The sequence below is a fragment of the Trachypithecus francoisi genome, unplaced genomic scaffold (assembly GCF_009764315.1).
Source record: "Trachypithecus francoisi isolate TF-2019V2 unplaced genomic scaffold, Tfra_2.0 Lachesis_group20, whole genome shotgun sequence".
Taxonomy (NCBI): domain Eukaryota; kingdom Metazoa; phylum Chordata; class Mammalia; order Primates; family Cercopithecidae; genus Trachypithecus; species Trachypithecus francoisi.
Window position 1 is genome coordinate 49705898 of NW_022681466.1, and position 21622 is coordinate 49727519.

Consider the following 21622-nt stretch of genomic DNA (forward strand, 5'->3'; position numbering starts at 1 on the left):
CAAAAAAAAAAAAAATGGAGAGAACACCAAGAACTGAGTCTGGATGGGATTAATAGAGACAGGGAGTATAGTTGAAGAGAAACCTGGAAAAGTAGGATGTTGCCTGGTGCAGTGGCTCACGCCTGTAATCCCAGCACTTTGGGAGGCTGAGGCGGGCGGATCACGAGGTCAGGAGATCGAGACCATCCTGGCTAACACGGTGAAACCCCGTCTCTACTAAAAAACAGAAACAATTAACTGGGCATGGTGGCACGCACCTGTAGTACCAGCTACTCAGGAGGCTGAGGCAGGAGAATCGCTTGGACCCGGGAGGCAGAGGTTGCAGTGAGCTGAGATCACACCACTGCACTCCAACCTGAGCGACGGAGCAAGACTCCGTCTCAAAAAAAAAAGAAAGAAAAGTAGGATGTTGTTTTGGACAGGCTGTGTATATTTCTTGTTTAATTCCTGAAGGAAATACCTCTTTTAGAGGTCGCCTATGCCCACTTATAAGGGGGACATTTGATACCACATACAGAAATTTTTTTTTTCATTTTGCCCAGCTAAGGTGCCATGACAGATCATTATTTTTCCCTGACAAAAGGCTCAATAGCCTCACCAAGTAAAACTAAATCAGTTTTCATAGTTCCAGGGGTCATCCTATGTATGTGACTTCTCATGCATTCATAAAGTTAAACTATGCAAAATAATATCAGCCAGATTGATTTTTTGAGCCCTACTACGTGTCAGTTCCAAGTACTTAACTAAGTTAATGCTTGTAAATCCTTATTACAGTCTCATGAGTCAGACATGTTTTTTAGATGTGGAGACAGACATAAAAGGATTAAGCAACCAGACCATGCTGCGTGGCTCATGGCTGTAATCCTAGTGGTTTGGGAGGCCAAGATGGAAGGATTGCTTGACCCCAGGAGTTTGAGACCAGCCTGGTCTCCGTGTCTGCGCCACTACCTTGCTCCGGGCTCCTCACATAATGGGCGGGCCCATCCCCTCTGGGTGGGGCTTCCTCTGGGCCCACTCTTGGCTGGAGATCAGGGACTTGAAGGTAGTTAAGACATGTCTTGCCCTGGAGGGCTTCCCAGCATGGTAGGGGAAATGGGCATCCCACTAGTGAGACACTGTCTCTACAAAAAATTAAAAATTAATAACTAGGTGTGGAGGCTGCCTGTAATCCCAGCACTTTGGGAGGCCAAAGTAGGAGGATCACTTGAGCTGGGGGTGTTTGAGACCAGCCTGGGCTACACAGTGAGACCTTATCTGTATTGGGAAAAAAAAAAAAAGAAAAATTTAAAAAATTGAGCAACTAGGCTGGGTGTGGTGGCACACACCTATAATCCCAGCACTGGGAGGCCAAGGCAGGTGGATCATGAGGTCTGGAGTTTGAGACCAGCCTGGCCAGTATGGTGAAACCTCATCTCTACTAAAAATACAAAAATTAGCCAGGCATGGTAGCGTGCGCCTGTGTAATCCCAGCTACTTGGGAGGCTGAGGCAAGAGAATCGCTTGAACCCAGGAGGCAGAGGTCGCAGTTAACTGAGATCGCACCACTGCACTCCAGCCTGAGAGACAGAGTGAGACTCTGTCTCAAATAAAACATAAATAAATAAAAATAAACAACTTGTCTGAGGTTACACAGATCATGAATAGTGATGCTGAGATTCAAATCTTAACCATCTGGACTGTTTGGACTCTGTTTTGACTCTGAGTGAGATGAGAGGCCATTGGAGGATACTGAGCAAATGAATGACATTATCTGACATTTTGCAAGTCATTTTAGTTGCTGTGTAAAAAATAGCCTGTAAAGAGGTACAGATACAGGTGGGGAGACTAGTTAGGAAGCTATGTAATAATCTTGGTGAGACCAATGGTGGCTCGGACCAGAATGGAGCAGTGGAAGTAATGGTAAGTGGTCGGAATTTGGATATGTTTTTTGTTTGTTTGAGAGAGTTGGCCGGGCGCGGCGGCTCAAGCCTGTAATCCCAGCACTTTGGGAGGCCGAGACGGGCGGATCACGAGGTCAGGAGATCGAGACCATCCTGGCTAACACGGTGAAACCCCGTCTCTACTAAAAATACAAAAAACTAGCCAGACGAGATGGCGGGCGCCTGTAGTCCCAGCTACTCCGGAGGCTGAGGCAGGAGAATGGCGTGAACCCGGGAGGCGGAGCTTGCAGTGAGCTGAGATCCGGCCACTGCACTCCAGCCCGGGCGACAGAGCAAGACTCCGTCTCAAAAAAAAAAAAGAGAGAGTCTCACTCTGTCACCCAGGCTGGAGTGCAATGGCACGATCTCAGCTCACTGCAACCTCTGGGTCCTGGGTTCAAGTGATTCTCCTGCCTCACCCTCCCTAGAAACTGGGATTACAGGGGTATGCCACCATGCTTGGCTAAGTTTTATATTTTTAGTAGAGACAGGGTTTCACCATGTTGTTCAGGCTGATCTTGAACTCCTGAGCTGCCTACCTCAGCCTTCCAGAGTGTTGGAATTACAGGTATGAGCCACTGCTTCCAGTCAGAATCTGGATATATTTGGAAGGAAGAGCTGACAGGATTTACTGACAGATTGTTTGTAGGATGTGAGAAAGAAAAGAGTCAAGTATGACCTCAGGGTTTTTGGACTAAGTAACTAGATGGATAGAATTGCCATTTACTGAAGTATGTAAGGGTGGTCCTTCTTGAAATTTTATCTGGGTAGGTGGGAAATAGTATCTCATTGTATTTGTTATTTTCCCTAGTTTTCAGTGAGGTCATAAATCTTTTCATGAATTTCTTGGTCATACTGGTTTGCATGTCTGTGAATTGCCTGACTATATACTTGGCCTGTTTTTCTTTTGGATTGTTTCCCATTCATTTGTTGATTGTCATATGCTACAACATGGATAAGCTTTGAGGACATAATGCTAAGTGAAATAAGCCAGTCACAGAAGGACAAATACGGCATGATTCCACTTACATGAAGTATCTAAAGTAGTCAAACTCAAAGAAAGAGGAAATTGAATGGTGCTTGTAAGAGGTTTATAAAATTCTCCACTTACTGATAATAGCTATATTCTGCAACATCGCATCAAATCCTTTTTTTTTAAAGAGACGTGGTCTCGCTGTGTTGTCCAGGCTGACTTTAAACCCTTAGCCTCGAGTGATCCACTTCAGCCTCCTGAGTAGCTGGAACTACAGGCATGCACCACTGTGCCTAGCAAAATTCTAGACTTCTTTGAGGTCATTTTTGTCCAGATTTCTTCTCAAAATAATTGTCCAGAATATTAAAAATATAGACCCTTCTATACTTCTTTATTAATAATTTTCATAAAACAGGCTGGGATTACAGGCATGAGCCACCTGGCCTGGCCTGCACATTTGAAAGAATAGTATCAGGTTGGGCATGGTGACTTACACGTGTAATTCTAGCACTTTGGGAGCCACAATCTCAGCACTTCAGGAGGCTGAAGTGGGTGGATTGCTTGAGCCCAGGAGTTTGAAACCAACCTGGGCAGCATAGTGAGACCCCATCTCTATAAAAATTCAAAAAATTTAAAAAGAATAGCTATCTCTCCCAGTGTTTATGGACTAGCATTGTGCTGGGAAAGTCTCTGTATGATCACTCACCTTCACCAGTCAGCCCAACTGGATGTTCTGGGGGCCTCTGAAACTTTTTTGGCAGGTATGATTTCTCTGGGCCTCTGCCTGTATTTTCTATATTCAAGAGGCTAGGTGGTTTCTTTTTCAGAAGTTTGTAATTTCTTGCTCCTTCTGGTGTCTGTCTGTGGCACTACAAGTTCTTTGGTTCTATAGCAGCAAGCCACCCCACTCTCATCTTCAGTGGCCACCAGGTATCCAAAGTAGCTGGCTCCCTCTCAGTTCAAGTCTTGTGAGAAAGCTACCAGTCCCTCAGGCAGTCTTCTGAAAAGCTAGAGAGCCTGATGCACATTCCACTGTCTCGCTCTCCTGATATTGAAACTTCAAGTTGTGCCCCTTCTCCAGATCTGGTTGACCTCATGGAGTCATGCTGGCTGCAGCAAGCTGTAGCCCACCTCTTTTCCTTATTCTCAGCAACCTTCAGGGATCCAAAATTTGCCAGCTCCATCAGTGCTCCGAGAGAGGCAAGACAGAAACGAGTCTCAGCCAGCCCTCTGGAGAGCCGGAACACCAGTCACCATGCTCTGCTATTCTCCCTCCCTCCTGAGGGAGAAGTCATAAGCTCAGGTGTTCTGGCCCGGCCCTGAGTTGTGCTGGCTTGGGGGAGGGGTTAATGGGGAAAATCAAAATTATTCTTACCTGTGTCAGTTTGCTCTGCTTGGCTTTGTGCTCGTCTGGGGTACTGCAACCTTTTTTTTTTTTCTTTTTTTTCTTGAGACAGAGTCTCGCTCTGTTGCCCAGGCTGGAGTACAGTGGCGTGATCCTGGCACACTGCAACCTCCGCCTCCTGGGTTCAAGCGAATCTCCTGCCTCAGCCTCCTGAGTAGCTAGGAATACAGGCGCCCACCACCACGCTCGACTGATTTTTTTATTTTCAGTAGAGACGGGGTTTCACCATATTGGCCAGGCTGATTTTGAACTCCTGACTTCAAATGATCCGCCCACCTCAGCCTCCTAAAGTGCTGGGATTACAGACGTGAGCTACCATGCCCAGCCGGGTACTGCAACTTTTTAACTAGATTTTGGAATTCTCATGAAAGTATTTGGGTTTGTATATGTTAAACTGGTGTTTCTGTGGGAGAACGAGGGCTGAGACTTCCTCTTGACATCTTCCTCCTCCCCATAAAACTTTTTTTTTTTGAGACGGAGTCTCGCTCTGTCACCCAGGCTGGAGTGCAGTGGCGTGATCTCAGCTCACTGCAGTCTCTGCCTCCCGGATTCACGCCATTCTTCTGCCTCAACCTCCCAAGTAGCTGGGACTACAGGTGCCCGCCACCACACCCAGCTTATTTTTTGTATTTTTAGTAGAGACGGGGTTTCACCATGTTGGCCAAGATGGTCTCGATCTCCTGACCTTGTGATCCGCGTGCCTCAGCTTCCCAAAGTGCTGGGATTACAGGCGTGAGCCACCATGCCTGGCTCCTCCTCCCATACTTCTTTAGACTGCTCAGATGTGAAATAACTTCAGAAACCTACCCAAATATTTATTTTGATACTGCATGTTTGCCATTTCACGATCAATGACATTTTGAGGCCACATTGACTATAAATAATCACATCTGTCTTTGGAAAAGCCACATTCTGTTTCACACTATTTTTTTTTTTTTTTTCTCCTTGCAAAGTTGGCTTTCTGGATGGAGAGAATGGTATGTCGGCAATAGGGATCTGTACATTTCCTATTTCAAGAGCACACGAATTATCGACATCTGAAATGAAAACACAAAAGGAAAAGCTTAAACTTGCCACATAGAAAGTTCTTCAAGCTTGGGCCGGGCGCGGTGGCTCAAGTCTGTAATCCCAGCACTTTGGGAGGCCGAGACGGTTGGATCACGAGGTCAGGAGATCGAGACCATCCTGGCTAACACGGTGAAACTCCGTCTCTACTAAAAAAAAAAAGTACAAAAAACTAGCTGGGTGAGGTGACGGGCGCCTGTAGTCCCAGCTACACGGGAGGCTGAGGCAGGAGAATGGTGTAAACCTGGGAGGCGGAGCTTGCAGTGAGCTGAGATCTGGCCACCGCACTCCAGCCTGGGCGACAGAGCAAGGCTCCGTCTCAAAAAAAAAAAAAAAAAAAAAAGAAAGTTCTTCAAGCTTGAATAGTGTCTTCATAACCATAATGGGTTTTTTTAGGATTATAATAGTTCTTTTTAAATGCTTTATATACTTAACAAACAGTAATCAAATCATTGCAGATTCTCATATGGAAGATTTAGGCGCTGGCAGCAATAGTTACATAAATTATAATGTCAACTATGACAAATTATGTGTCTAGAGCTAGAATATAAAATAGAAATGTGCCATCATGGCTACAAATGGTTAAGAATACAGATTCTAGGCCGGGCAAGGTGACTCACTCCTGTAATCCCCACACTTTGGGAGGCCAAGGAGAGTGAATCACCTGAGGTCAGGAGTTCCAAATCCAGCCTGAGCAACATGGTGAAACCCCGTCTCTACTAAAAACACAAAATTAGGTCAGGCGCGGTGGCTCTAATCCCAGCACTTTGGGAGGCCGAGGCAGGCGGATCACCTGAGGTCAGGAGTTTGAGACCAGCTTGACCAACATGGTGAAACCCCGTCTCTACTAAAAATACAAAATTAGCCGGGCTTGGTGGTGCATCCGTGTAATCCCAGCTACTCAGGAGGCTGACGCAGGAGAATTGGTTGAACCCAGGGAGGCAGAGGTTGCAGTGAGCTAAGATCGCGCCATTGCACTCCAGCCTGGGCAACAAGAGCAAAACTCCGTTTCGAAAATATAGATAGGTAGGTAGGTAGGTAGGTAGGTTGATTGATTGATTGATTCTATTGATTGATTGATTCTAGAGTCAGAATGCCTGAGTTTGAGTCCTGGTTCCACCAGTCAGTCATCAGCCAGGTAATCAGGGTCAAGTTATTTAGCCATTTTTCATCTTTTTTTCTTTTCGTGCCTCATTTTCCTCACCTATAAAATGGGTATGTTAAAAATAGCACCTACCAGCTGGGCGCAGTGGCTCAAGCCTGTAATCCCAGCACTTTGGGAGGCCGAGGTGGGGGGATCACGAGGTCAGGAGTTCAAGACCAGCTTGGCCAAGATGGTGAAATCCCATCTCTATTAAAAATACTAAACTTAGCTGGGTGTGGTGGTGGGTACCTGTAATCCTAGTTACTTAGGAGGCTGAAGCAGAGAATTGGTTGAACCCAGGAGACAGAGGTAGCAGTGAGCCAAGATCGTGCCACTGTACGTCAGCCTGGGTAACAGAGCAAGACTCTGTCTCAAAAAAAAAAAATAGCGTCTACCTCATAGATTGCTGTAAGAATGATAGATAGATATAAAATAATTAAAACAGTGCCTAGACTACAGCAAGAACTCAATCATGGTTGCTGTTACTATTTAGAAAAAAACAATTGTGGTGAGATTGCTCTTTTTAAGCTAGTGGCTGTTAGGTATCATTCATGTTATATTTTAAAAGTATGAAATGACCTTTCTACTTCATTTACAGAGTTGAAACTGTGGGACAACCAGACAGAAGAGACAGCATAGGAGTGTGTGCAGAAAAACAGGATGGATATGACTCTCTGCAGCGGGATCAAGCTGTGTGCATTAGTACAAATGGTAAGAGATAAATAACTGTCATTCTCTTGGAAATACATGAATTATTATAGTAATATATGAATCTGTTCCAGTTTCATACATTTATAGTAGGAGATGAGAAAATTTCGGTATTTTTCTTTTTTTAATTTTTTTAATTTTTAATTTTTATTTTATTTTATTTTATATTTTATATTTTATTTTATTTTATTTTATTTTATTTAATTTATTTTATTTTATTATTTTATTTTATTTTATATTTTTTTTGAGACAGAGTCTCGCTCTGTCGCCCAGGCTGCAGTGCAGTGGCCAGATCTCAGCTCACTGCAAGCTCCACCTCCTGGATTCATGCCATTCTCCTGCCTCAGCCTCCCGAGTAGCTGGGACTACAGGCGCCCGCCACCTCGCCCGGCTAGGTTTTGTATTTTGTATTTTTTATTTTATTTTATTTTATTTTTTTATTTTATTTTATATTTTATATTTTATTTTATTTTATTTTATTTTATTATTTTATTTTATTATTTTATTTTATTTTATATTTTTTTTGAGACAGAGTCTCGCTCTGTCGCCCAGGCTGCAGTGCAGTGGCCAGATCTCAGCTCACTGCAAGCTCCACCTCCTGGATTCATGCCATTCTCCTGCCTCAGCCTCCCGAGTAGCTGGGACTACAGGCGCCCGCCACCTCGCCCGGCTAGGTTTTGTATTTTGTATTTTTTATTTTATTTTATTTTATTTTTGAGACAGAGTCTCACTCTGTCCACCAGTCTGGAGTGCAGTGGCACGATCTCGGCTCACTGCAAGCTCCGCCTCCTGGGTTCACGCCATTCTCCTGCCTCAGCCTCCCTAGTAGCTGAGACTACAGGCGCCCGCCACCGCGCCCGGCTAATTTTTTGTATTTTTAGTAGAGATGGTGTTTCATCGTGGTCTCGATCTCCTGACCTCGTGATCCGCCCGCCTTGGCCTCCCAAAGTGCTGGGATTACAGGCTTGAGCCACCGCGCCCGGCTTTATTTTTTTTTATTTTGAAGTCTCACTCCATCACCCAGGCTGGAGCAGTGGCATGATCATAGCTTGCTGCAGCCTCAAATTCTTGGGCCCAAGCCATCCTCCCTCCTCATCCTCCTGAGTAGCCGGGACTACAGGTGCATGCCACCGTGCCTGGCTAATTTTTTTTATTTTTACTTTTGTAAAGAGAAGTTGTTGCCCAGGTGGGTCTTGACTCCTGATTTCCAACAGTCCTCCCACCTTAGCCTCCCAAAGTGTTGGGATTACAGGTGTGAGCCACCGTGGCTGGCTGAAAGTTTTGGTCTTAATGACATAATTTATATGACTGCTACGTACCAGGCATTGTTCTAAACTCTTTATAAACAATAAATCATTCAGTCTACATCCCTAGTGCTCTTTAAAAATCACCTGCCAGAGGCCGGACGTGGTGGCTCATGCCTCTAATCCCAGCACTTTGGGAGGCTGAGGCTGACGAATCACGAGGTCAGGAGTTTGAGACCAGCCCGACCAACATAGTGAAACCCTGTCTCTACTAAAAATACAAAAAATTAGCTGGGTGTGGTGGTGTGAGCCTGTAATCTTAGCTACTTGGGAGGCTGAGGCAGGAGAATCGCTTGAACCCAGGAGGCAGAGATTTCAGCGAGCCGAGATCGTGCCACTGCACACCAACCTAGGCGACAGTGTGAGACTCCGTCTCAAAAAAAAGAAAGAAAAAAAAAATTCACTGGCAAGACATGTTAATATTTTGTGTTGTTGGCTGGGCACGGTGGCTCACGCCTTTAATCCTAGCACTTTGGGAGGCTGAGGTGGGTGGATCACGAGGTCAAGAGATCGAGAACATTCTGGCCAACATGGTGAAACCCCATCTCTACTAAAAATACAAAAATTAGCTGGGCCTGGTGGCCAATACCTGTAATCCCAGAGGCTCAGGCAGGAGAATTGCTTAAACCCAGGAGGTGGAGGTTGCAGTGAGTCCAGATCATGCCACTGCACTCCAGCCTGGGCAACAAGAGTGAAACTCTGCCTCCAGAAAAAAAAAAAAGTTGGTGAGTCAAGAATTTGGTAGAACAAGATTCTTTCTTGTTTATTCCATAAGAAACAGTCTTGCTATTTCACAGGAGGTAATTTTGTAACACCGTCAAGTTTCTTTTCATGACATTGATACGGGCAACTCATAGTCTGCTGGAAGAGTAGAGCCCTGGACAGAACTCTAAAATCTATGTCTAGTTGGCATTCCAGATTTTTTTATTCTGAATTAGGAAATGAGCTATGTTACCAGTAATCTAGAAACTATTTCAGATCTCTTAGTTATTGCTCACATGTAAATGACTCTACCTTAACATTTTAGGTGCAGTTTTTGTCAATGGAAAAGAAATGACGAATCAGTTACCCGCAGTTACTTCTGGGTCCACTGTCACATTTGACATTGAAGCCGTGACTCTAGGAACCTCCAATAATAATGAAGGTGGACACTTCAAGCTTCGAGTAACTATAAGTTCAAATAACAGAGAAGTGGTTTTTGATTGGTTACTTGATCAGTCATGTGGTTCTCTTTACTTTGGATGCTCATTTTTCTATCCTGGATGGAAAGTGTTAGTGTTTTAGATGTTTGGGTGCTTGGTTTTTGTTTTCAGGGTTTAACATTAGCTGTCCTCAGCCCAGCATAGTTCTAATTGCTTTAAAAAAAAAAAAAAAAAGTTGAATTCATCTCTAACTTAGGCCATTGGAAATGGAAGGTGTTTACTGGATTCATTTTGTAATATTTTAGCAAAAAGAGACTTGAATGTTGTGGACAAAATCATATAATTCAGTCATTTTTATTTTTAGCATACTGTTAAATATCACATCACAGTAAAAATCAAATTGGCTTTACAAGTATGAGAAAATATAGAAAGTTCTATACCCTTCCACTCTACTTCTTAAAGTGGTTATTAGACCAGGAAAACTTAATGTAATATTATTTTTTAAATCATCATAAAGGATCCAAGTCCATGTAACTCTTTAGAATAAAACAAGAGGAATAGATCAGATAGAAGCAGCTGTGTAATGTATTAATACATCCGTTCATGTGCTGTCCACATGAATGTGTTGACTGTGCTTTCCATGTTCAGGTATTTGTAAGCAGTGTGGACTTTTATCCCATCTTCAATAATCTTTAAGTCCCCAAAACATTATAATGTTTTCTTTTTTTTTGAGACGGAGTCTCGCTCTTGTCGCCCAGGCTGGAGTGCAGTAGTGTGATCTCAGCTCACTGCAACCTCTGTCTCCCGGGGTCAAGCGATCCTCCTGCCTCAGCCTCCTGAGCAGCTGGGATTACAGGCATCTGCCACCATGCCCGGCTAATTTTTGTATTTTTAGTAGAAACGGGGTTTCACCATGTTGTCCAGGTTGGTTTCGAACTCTTGACCTTAGGTGATCCACCCGCCTCAGCCTCCCAAAGTGCTGGAATTATAGGCTGAGCCACTGCACCAGGCCAATTTTTGTATTTTTTAAAATGCTTGACTAAGTGTCTATAATAGGCAAGTAGTACCTTTTGTTCTTTCATTGCAATTTGACTCAGTATAGGCTACAGTATTTTTACAGGGTAAAACTACTTACGGAAGTAGTATGCACAGCAGTGTTAGCCATTTCATATGTATGTAATATGCACATGTGTGTATCCAACCTGCCTGTGACGTGCATTTTACTCTTTGCAGAGTATGAGCTGCAGTCCAGTTTAATGTCAGTTTGATAAGTGGTCTCTTAACAGACCAAAAAAAATAGGATAAATACTTAACCTATTTTTTTGAAAACTTAAATTTGTGTGTAAAATATTTATTTGAAGGACTTTAATATGTAAAAATAATTGTCTTGCTATGCCAGCCGCTACAGATTTTATTTTAATGTGAATTATTTTTTTCATTTTTACCAGTAGTGAAAAGTAGAAAAGCAAGTATGATATTTTTGTAAGATAATTTATTTGGGGATTCATGTTCCCTGTTAGACAATCATGACCTTTTCTCCTTGTCTTTTTATGTATAAGTAAGTAGAATTTCACTTGTTTAGGGATTAAGAAGATGTTCTAGAATGTACATACCTTGTCCAGCCATCAGAATCAAAATAAAAAACTAAAAAAGTTCAGTGTGTGTACTTTTTTCCTCTGTGAGATTTGGTGAATCCAATTTTAACCAACTTTTCTTTATAAGGGAAAACAGGCTTCTTGTGACTACAGGCATTTTACAAGTACAATATGTTTATTTACAAGTAAAATAAAACATTGTGACTTGTGAAAGGTTACGTGTACTTTCTTCATGTACTTTCTTTTTTTTTTTTTTTTTTTTTTTTTTGAGACGGAGTCTCGCTCTGTGGCCCAGGCTGGAGTGCAGTGGCCAGATCTCAGCTCACTGCAAGCTCCGCCTCCCGGGTTCACGCCATTCTCCTGCCTCAGCCTCCCGAGTAGCTGGGACTACAGGCGCCGCCACCTCACCCGGCTAGTTTTTTTTGTATTTTTAGTAGGGACGGGGTTTCACCGTGTTAGCCAGGATGGTCTCGATCTCCTGACCTCGTGATCCGCCCGTCTCGGCCTCCCAAAGTGCTGGGATTACAGGCTTGAGCCACTGCGCCCGGCCATAAAAAACTTTTTTAAATTATTTTTTGTAGAGAATGAGGGCCTTGCTTTGTTGTCCATGCTGGTCTCAAACTCTTGGCCTCAAGCAGTCCTCCCCAGCCTTGGCCTCCCAAAGTGCTGCAATTATAGACATGAGTGGCCACACCCAGCTGGTTGCTTGTACTTTCCTATATTCTGTGTCTGATACTGAGCATCTTGCCTGACACAATGTGTGCAGAAAGAATGTTGGATCGAATGAGGATAGATGAGTCGTTTTCTCCAGGTATCTTCATCTCATTCCTTTCATTCATCAAATATTTCTTGAATGTATTTGTTTCTTAGCCTCTCTAGGGAAGTGACATCTTAATTTATGCCTATACAATCTGCCTGTTCACAGGAGTGCCTTAAACCTAATTTGAGACAGGAGTGGTAATATTTGGAACTCTGAAACTAATTTTTTTTTTTTTTTTTTTTTTTTTGACAGAATCTCACTTTGTTGCCCAGGCTGGGGTACAGTGGTGCAATCTTGGTTCACTGCAACCTCCGCCTCCTGGGTTCAACGGATTTCCCTGCCTCAGCCTCCCAAGTAGCTGGCATTACACGTGTGCACCACCACACCTGGCTAATTTTTATACTTTTAGTGGAGATGGGGTTTTGCCATGTTGGCCAGGCTGATCTTGAACACCTGGCCTCAAGTGATCCTACCGCCTTGGCCTCCCAAAGTGCTAGGATTACAGCCGTGAGCCACTGTGTCCGGCCTTGAAACTAATTTAAATATTGATTTTCTTGAACTGTGAAGATTTTTTTTTAAATGAACTCATTGGCTGGGCGTGTTGGCTCACGCCTGTAATCCCAGCACTTTGGGAGGCCGAGGTGGGTGGATCACCAGAGGTCAGGAGTTTGAGACCAGCCTGGCCAACCTGGTGAAACCCCGTCTCTACTAAAAATACAAAAATTAGCTGGGCATGGTGGTGGATGCCTGTAAAATCCCAGCTGCTGGGGAGGCTGAGGCAGGAGAATAACTTGAACCCAGGAGGCGGGGGTTACAGTGAGCTGAGATCATGCCATTGCAGTACAGCCTGGGCAACAAGAGTGAAACTTTGTCTCAAAAAAAAAAAAAAAAGAACTCATTCTGTTCAAATAAGTAAGGGAACCTAGTTTCCAAAACTGTGTGCTTGGAGAGAAGAGTTTGTGTGATGATATGATCATAAGAATTGATTTTTTTGCCGGGCGCGGTGGCTCAAGCCTGTAATCCCAGCACTTTGGGAGGCCGAGACGGGCGGATCATGAGGTCAGGAGATCGAGACCATCCTGGCTAACATGGTGAAACCCCGTCTCTACTAAAAAATACAAAAAACTAGCGGGGCGAGGTGGCGGGCACCTGTAGTCCCAGCTACTTGGGAGGCTGAGTCAGGAGAATGGCATAAACCCGGGAGGCAGAGCTTGCAGTGAGCTGAGATCCGGCCACTGCACTCCAGCCTGGACGACAGAGCGAGACTCCGTCTAAAAAAAAAAAAACTGATTTTTTTGGCTGGGCATGGTGGCTTATGCCTAGCCATTTTTTATCCACTTAAAAAATTTGGGTGTGGCCAGGCACGGTGGCTCAAGCCTGTAATCCCAGCACTTAGGGAGGCGGAGATGGGCGGATCACAAGGTCAGGAGATAGAGACCATCCTGGCTAACATGGTGAAACCCCATCTCTACTAAAAAATACAAAAAGAAACTAGCCGGGCGAGGTGGCAGGTGCCTGTAGTCCCGGCTACTCAGGAGGCTGAGGCAGGAGAACGGCGTAAACCCAGGAGATGGAGCTTGCAGTGAGCTGAGATCCGGCCACTGCACTCCAGCCTGGGCGACAGAGCAAGACTCCGTCTCAAAAAAAAAAAAAAAAAAAAAAAAAAAAAAAATTGGGTGTGGTGGCTTACACCTGTAATCCCAGCACTTTTGGAGGCCTAGACTGGCAGATCACTTGAAGTCAGGAGTTTGAGATCAGCCTGACCAACATGGTGAAACCCCATCTCTACTAAAATTACAAAAATTAGCTGGATGTGGTGGTGCACACCTGTAGTCCCAGCTACATGGGAGGCTGAGGTGGGAAAATTCCTTGAACCCAGGAGGTGGAGGCTGCAGTCAGCCAAGATCTTGCCACTGCACTCCAGCCAGGACAACAGCAAGACAATGTCTCAAAAAATAAAATAAAATAAAAATTTAGCCAGGTGTGGTGGTGCCCACCTGTAGTTCCAAAGCTACTCAGGAGACTGAGGTGGGAGAATCACTTGAGCCTGGGAATTTGAGGTTGCAGTGAGCCTAGGCAACATTGGTAGACCCCATCTCTTAATAAACACAAAGAAATAGAGCAACTAGGTAGATAACAAAAGCAAAATCCCCTGGATAATATCTACAATAAGACTAGGTGACCACTTACCCCCTCAAATTCTAAAATACAAGCTAGTGAAGACGAACTACAAACAGATGCAAGACCTGCATGATCTCAGTGTCTGTGCAGGACGAAGAAGGCGCAAAGCCTGTGAGAACAGGGGAAACCCCATATCATCAACTGGAACTCCTGGAAAGCACCATGGAACAATTGAAAAGTAGCAGCTGATGGCTGGGCGCGGTGGCTCAAGCCTGTAATCCCAGCACTTTGGGAGGCCGAGACCGGCGGATCACGAGGTCAGGAGATCGAGACCATCCTGGCTAACACAGTGAAACCCCGTCTCTACTAAAAAATACAAAAAACTAGCCGGGCGTGGTGGTGGGCGCCTGTAGTCCCAGCTGCTTGGGAGGCTGAGGCAGGAGAATGGCGTGAACCCGGGAGGCGGAGCTTGCAGTGAGCTGAGATCCGGCCACTGCACTCCAGCCTGGGCGACAGAGCGAGACTCCGTCTCAAAAAAAAAAAAAAAAAAAAAAAGAAAAGTAGCAGCTGAAACTCAAGAAATTTGTTTCCTTCCAATACCAGATGAGTGCAAGTGGGCCATGGTAAGTGTGTTCAGGGGTGCTTAAGATCACTCTCAGATTTGATGACTTGCCAGGACTCACAGAACTCAGAAAAGCTGTTATGCTCATGGTTACTATTTAGTAAAGCAAAAAGACACAGATTAAAATTAGCAAGTTTGGCCAGGCCTGCTGGCTCACACCTGTAATCCCGGTACTTTGGGAGTCCGAGGTGTGGAGGATTGCCTGAGGCCAGGAGGTCAAGGCCAACCTGGGCAACATGATGAGACCCCCATTTCTACCAAAAAAATTTTTTTTAATTAGCTAGGCATAGCCAGGCATTAGCCAGCTACTCAGGAGGCTAAGGTGGAAGGATCACTTGAGTTCAGCAGTTTGAGGCTACAGCGAGCTACATTTGCCACTATACTCCAGCCTGGGTGACAGAGCAAAATCCTGTCTATTAAAAATAAATGGCTGGGCGTGGTGGCTCACGTCTGTAATCCCAACACTTTGGGAGGCCGAGGCGGGCACATCACGAGGTCAGGAGATCAAGACCATCCTGGCTAACATGGTGAAACCCTGTCTCTACTAAAAATACAAAAAAATTAGCCAGGTGTGGTGGCAGGCGCCTATAAGTCCCAGCTACTCAGGAGGCTGAGGCAGGAGAATGGCATGAACCTGGGAGGCAGAATTTGCAGTGAGCTGAGATCGGGCCACTGCACTCCAGCCTGGGCAACAGAACGAGATTCCGTCTTATAAATAAATAAATAAATAATAAAATCTGGGTGCTATGGCTCACACCTGTAATCCCAGCCCTTTGGGAGGCTGAGGCATACAAAAAATTAGCCAGGCATGATGGCCAGTGCCTGTAATCCCAGCTACTCGGGAGGCTGAGGTAGGAGAATCACTTGAACCCAGGAGGCAGAGGTTGCAGTGAGCTGAGATCGCACCACGTACTCCAGCCTGCATTACAGAGCAAGGCTCTGTGTCAAAAAATAATAATAATAAATAATCAATAGAAAAAGACAGGGAGGCTGAGGCAGGAGAATGGCGTAAACCCAGGAGGCAGAGCTTGCAGTGAGCTGAGATCCGGCCACTGCACTCCAGCCCGGGAGACAGAGCGAGACTCCATCTCAAAAAAAAAAGCAAAAAACAAAAAAAAAAACAAAAAAACAAGACACACAGGGCAGGGGCCTGGAGAGATCAGGCACAAGCTTCCATTTATCCTCTCCCAGTGGAATCATGTGAACAGTACTTAGCTTCTCTTCAACAGTGTGTGACAGTTTGAACAGAATATTATCTATCAGGGAACTTCACCTAAGTCTTGGTTTTTATCAGCAGCCTGGGGGCATGGCTGTCCCGCTATGTGGCTCACCTTAGTCCTTAGCCCTGCCTGAGCTCAGGCTGATACCACAAGGCTCAAGGCCCCCACGTAAACAAGGACAAGCTTATCAGGCAGGATATTGCCAAGGCCTACCCTTTCTTTAGGATCTGAAGGGTGTGGCCAACCCAGACCTGCTACTTAACCCTTTGCTGCACAGTAAGAAAATCTGAAGGACCTGGAGTAGTCCAGGTCTTATGGATTCTCAAAAGTGATGTGCTAGACTGTTCTAGGATAGGCTCCAGTAATGAGGAAAAATTGAAGGGAGAAGAATTAAAATTGAGGATAATCAGCCAGGCATGGTGGCTCAAGCCTGTAATCCCAGCATTTTGGGAGGCCAAGGTGAGTGGATCACAAGGTCAGGGGTTCAAGACCAGCCTGACCAACATAGTGAAACCCCACCTCTACTAAAAATACAAAAATTAGCCAGGCGTGGTGGTGAGTGCCTGTAGTCCCAGCTACTTGGGAGGCTGAGGCAGGAGAACTGCTTGAACCTGGGAGTCAGAGGTTGTAGTGAGCTGAGATTGCACCACTGTACTCCAGCACTCCAGCCTGGGTGACACAGCGAGACTATGTCTCTGAAAAAAAAAAAAAAAAATTGAGGATAATACCTGACGGGAGATACTGTGATCAGGAAGGTGGTTTTCCAAGGGCAAGGCTTATTCATTAGACTTTGGATGTATGGACCCCTGCAATTTACCCAAATGTGGAAATGTGAATGTACAGTTTGTGGTAGTGAAGGGCTATGTGCTCTCCCACTAAAAGTTAAAAAAAAAAAAAAAAAAATTGAACGGAATAGATTCGAGATGAAGGAAAGAAAAATCAAACCCAAAGTTGGGGAGAGGAATAGATAGAGACTAGAAATCCCAGAGGCCAGGCACAGTGGCTCACACCTGTAATCCCAGCACTTTGAGAAGCCAAGGCAGGAGGATCACTTGAGCCCAGGAGTTCCAGACCGGCCGGGACAACATGGTGAAACCTCATCTCTATCAACATTTTAAAAATTAGCCAGATATGCTGGTGCACATCTGTGATCCCAGCTGAGGCTGGAGGATCACTTGAGCCCATGAGGCAGAGGTTGCAGTGAGCCATGATTGTGCCACTGCACTCCAGCCTGGGCGACAAAGTGAGACCCTATCTCAAAAAATAAATAAATGTAGAAACATAAAAAGGGTTCAAGAGAAGGTAGTGAATATTGAAGACAGTAAAGATAATCAAATATACAGATAACAAAGTCCTCAAAGAAGAAAACCAAGAACAGGAAAATAGAATAAATGTCAAAAATTATAACTCAGTAAAGCTTTTTGGAAATATAAAAAGATTTGAAAGTATATATTGAAAGAGCACACTGTATACCTAAAAAGTATCAACCCGGAGCAACCAACATCAGGTTATATCTTAGTAAAAGTATTGGGTTTTAGAGAAAAAAACAACAGTCTAGGCATCCAAGACAAAGAGCATGTGACTTATAAGGGAATGAAAATTAGATTATAATAAGAATAATTCTGACAGCACTCCTTTATGCCAGAAGAAAACGGAGTAACATAAATTTAAGAATATATATTTCCTACCTCTGTCCTCTGATAAAGTACAAACAACGACCAACTCTAGCAATGAATATCCTTAGTGATCAGATTATATTCTTTTTTTTTTTTTTTTCAGACAGAGTCTCACTCTGTCCCCCAGGCTTGAGTGAAGTGGCATGATCTCAGCTCACTGCAAACTCCCCCTCCCAAGTTCAAGCGATTCTCCTGCCTTAGCCTCCCAAGTAGCTGGGACGTGCCACCACACCCAGCTAGTTTTTTTGTTTTGTTTAGTTTTTTGTTTTGTTTTGTTTTGTTGTTGTCGTCGTTTTTTGAGACAGAGTCTTGCTCTGTTGCCCAGCTTGGAGTGGAGTGCAGGGGCACGATCTTTGCTCACCGCAACCTCTGCCTCCCAGGTTCAAGCGATTCTCCTGCCTCAGCCTCCTATGTATCTGGTATTACAGGCATGCACCACCATGCCTGGCTAATTTTTTGTATTTTTGGTAGAGAGGGGGTTTCTCCATGTTGGTCAGGCTGGTCTCTTGAACTCCCAACCTCAGGTGATCCACCTGCCTCGGCCTCCCAAAGTGCTGGGATTATAGGTGTGAGCTACCACACATGGCCTATTATTTTTATTTTTTAAAATATTATTAAATTGGCCAGGCATCATGGCTCACAACTGTAATCCCAGCACTTTGGGAGGCCAAGGTGGGTAGATGACAAAGTCAGGAGTTCAAGATGGCCAAGATGGTGAAACCCTGTCTCTACTAAAAATACAAAAATTAGCTGGGCGTGGTGGCACGTGCCGGTAATCCCAGCTACTCTGGAGGCTGAGGCAGGAGAATCGCTTGAACCTGGGAGGCAGAGGTTGCAGTGAGCCAAGATTGAGCCACTGCACTCCAGCCTGGCAACATAGCGAGACTCCGTCTCAAAACAAATAAATAAATAAATAAAATAAAAAATAGGCCACGCGTGGTGGCTCACACCTGTAATCCCAGCACTTTGGGAGGCCAATGCCGGTGGATCATGAGGTCAGGAGTTTGCGACCAGCCTGACCAACATAGTAAAAACCCATCTCTACTAAAAATAGAAAAATTAGCCAGGCGTGGTGGCACATGCCTGTAATCCCAGCCACTCGGGAGACTGAGGCAGGAGAATCGCTTGAATCCGGGAGGCAGAGGTTGTGGTGAGGCAAGATCGCGCCACTGCACTCCAGCTTGGGCAACAGAGCGAGACTGTCTCAACACATAAATAAATAAATAAATATTGTTTTTTAAATTTAGCTATTCCAATTCCTTTTCCTCTTCATGTATATTTTAGACTAATCTTGTCTCCATCTATAAAAACTATTTCAAGGCCAGGCGCGGTGGCTCAAGCCTGTAATCCCAGCACTTTGGGAGGCCGAGACGGGCGGATCACGAGGTCAGGAGATCGAGACCATCCTGGCTAACACGGTGAAACCCCGTCTCTACTAAAAAATACAAAAAACTAGCCGGGCGAGGTGGCGGGCGCCTGTAGTCCCAGCTACTCCGGAGGCTGAGGCAGGAGAATGGCGTGAACCCGGGAGGCGGAGCTTGCAGTGAGCTGAGATCCGGCCACTGCACTCCAGCCCCTGCGACAGAGCGAGACTCCATCTCCAAAAAAAAAAAAAAAGAAAAAGAAAAAAAGAAGTTAGATGATTCTATTGCAAAGGCAGACTTAGGAATAACTACTCCAAAGCAAATAAAAGTTGGTCTGCATAGTAATTAATAAATTAATTAGAGATGGGGTCTTACTAGGTTGGTCTGGAACACCTGGGCTCAAGTGATCATCCCATCTTGGCCTCCCAAAGTGCTGGGATGTGAGCTGTCATCCCCAACTGATTTTTTTTTTTTTTTTTTTGAGATGGAGTCTCGCTCTGTCGCCCAGGCTAGAGTGCAGTGGCGAGATCTCAGCTCACTGCAAGCCCCACCTCCCGGGTTCACCCCATTCTCCTGCCTCAGCCTCCCGAGTAGCTGGGACTACAGGCGCCCGTCACCTCGCCCGGCTAGTTTTTGTATTTTTAGTAGAGATGGGGTTTCACCATATTAGCCAGGATGATCTCGATCTCCTGACCTCGTGATCCGCCTGCCTCAGTCTCCCAAAGTGCTGGGATTACAGGCCTCATGAGCCACCGCACCTGGCCCCCAACTGATTTTTTAAAAATAAATCTATTCTATTGAAAAAACTCATTTATTCTGAATTTATTTTTTGTATTATCTGTCCTTTATAAAACGAAAGTGACAGTAGATGGCATGTTTGTGAATCTTCTTAAATGAAATAAAAAGTTAAAAATTTTTAAAATATATATTACTGGTCTGTGAAATCCAAACATGTGGGACCTACTTAGTATCCTACGTTTCTTGATATATGGGTGTCTGATACTTTTGAACTAAGACTAGTACTTTCTTTTTTTTTTTTTTGAGACGGAGTCTTGCTCTGTGCCCCAGGCTGGAGTGCAGTGGCGCGATCTTGGCCTCGGCTCACTGCAAGCTCCATCCCCCAGGTTAACGCCATTCTCCTGCCTCAGCCTCCTGAGTAGCTGGGACTACAGGCGCCCGCCACCATGCCCGGCTAATTTCCTTGTATTTTTAGTAGAAACAGGGTTTCACCATGTTAGCCAGGATGGTCTCGATCTCCCGACCTCGTGATCCGCCCGCCTCGGCCTCCCAAAGTGCTGGGATTACAGGCTTGAGCCACCGCGCCCGGCAGTACTTTGTTTTTAAAAGACAAAAATTATATTCAGTGAAACTAATCTAACAAATGCTTCTATTCCATAAAATTGAATGTCAATTTAAAAAACTTGGTCGGGTGTACTGGCCCAAGCCTGTAATTCCAGCATTTGGGAGACCAAGGTGGGTGGATCACTTAAGGTCAGGAATTCAAGACCAGACTAACCAACATGGTGAAACCCCGTCTCTACCAAAAAAAAAAAAACCAACATAAAATTAGCCAGGCATGGTGGTGGGTGTCTGTAGTCCCAGCTACTTGGGAGGCTGAGGCAGGAGAATCGCTTGAATCGGGGAGGTAGAGGTTGTCCTGAGCCGAGATCGCACCACTGCACTTCAGCTTGGGGGACAGAGCAAGACTCTGTCTCAAAATAAATAAATAAATAAAATTAAGTTTAAAAATTGACCTTTTCTATACCACTTCTATGCAGCAATCTTATATAAGGCAATATTAGGAAAGGTGTGTTTTTGTAGAATTAGACTGTGTTTATATAGTCTTAACAGATGTCCATATACTTAAAGTATCTTAAGGAAGAAGGGGCGAGCTTATACTATTTAGCATTTGAGTTCTCTTCTGAGGTGGGAGTGGAGGGTTGAGGTAGACCAAGCAGTTTGGTTATAGGGACAGGAATGGTGATGCTAAACCAAGAGCCAGTTATTGTTCTAAGTACCTTGCTGAGCAAGGCACCCGTAATACCATTTTACAGTTGAAGAAACAAATTTGGCATGGTTAAGTAACTTTCTGAGTTATATATAAAGTCGCAAGCACAACCAAAGCTGGGATTCAAATCCATACCTAATTCCAAAGCCCATAATTCTTCCCTGTACTACACTATGTCCAGGACACAAGTCTGGTATTAGACATTATGGAATATAACTTACTAAAACATAAATGAAAATCTCCCTCACTAGAATTTAAGATTCATGACGATGACAACAGTATCTGGCTTATTTCTTTGTATCCCCATGCCTAATGTATGAGCCATATTAGATGCTAAGTAAGTCTTTAAAGAATAAATAAGGCTCTGTAATCCTAACTACCCATATAGCAACTATGATCCTTCCCCTACAAGGTCTGACAGAAGAATCTACTCCCCAAATAAGAAGAGAAATAGGTATAATTTAGACAACCCACTTGGTAGAAAATCTTAGTTGAATTAGTAAAGAAAGGAGCTAAGATTTATTAGTCCCATTACATTCTAGGTATTTCAGGCAATTCATAAATTTCAGGCACATTCTATTTACGTGTCAAAATAG

At 44.4% G+C, this 21622-nt stretch overlaps 1 protein-coding gene and 1 pseudogene across 3 annotated transcripts in view; both read left to right on the forward strand.

Moving 5' to 3' along the window:
* CRLF3 (cytokine receptor like factor 3) overlaps nucleotides 1–11317 on the forward strand; it is a 55571-nt gene extending 44254 nt beyond the window's left edge. For all 3 annotated transcript variants that reach the window (XM_033184274.1, XM_033184272.1, XM_033184275.1), the window contains exons 7-8: nucleotides 7105–7217; nucleotides 9546–11317. In XM_033184274.1, the coding sequence (XP_033040165.1) occupies nucleotides 7105–7217; nucleotides 9546–9802 (370 nt within the window). In that variant the 3' untranslated portion in view covers nucleotides 9803–11317. The remainder of the gene's footprint in view (nucleotides 1–7104; nucleotides 7218–9545) is intronic.
* Nucleotides 11318–16699: 5382 nt separating this feature from the next.
* Nucleotides 16700–16852, forward strand: LOC117068100 (annotated as a pseudogene).
* Nucleotides 16853–21622: the final 4770 nt, after the last annotated feature.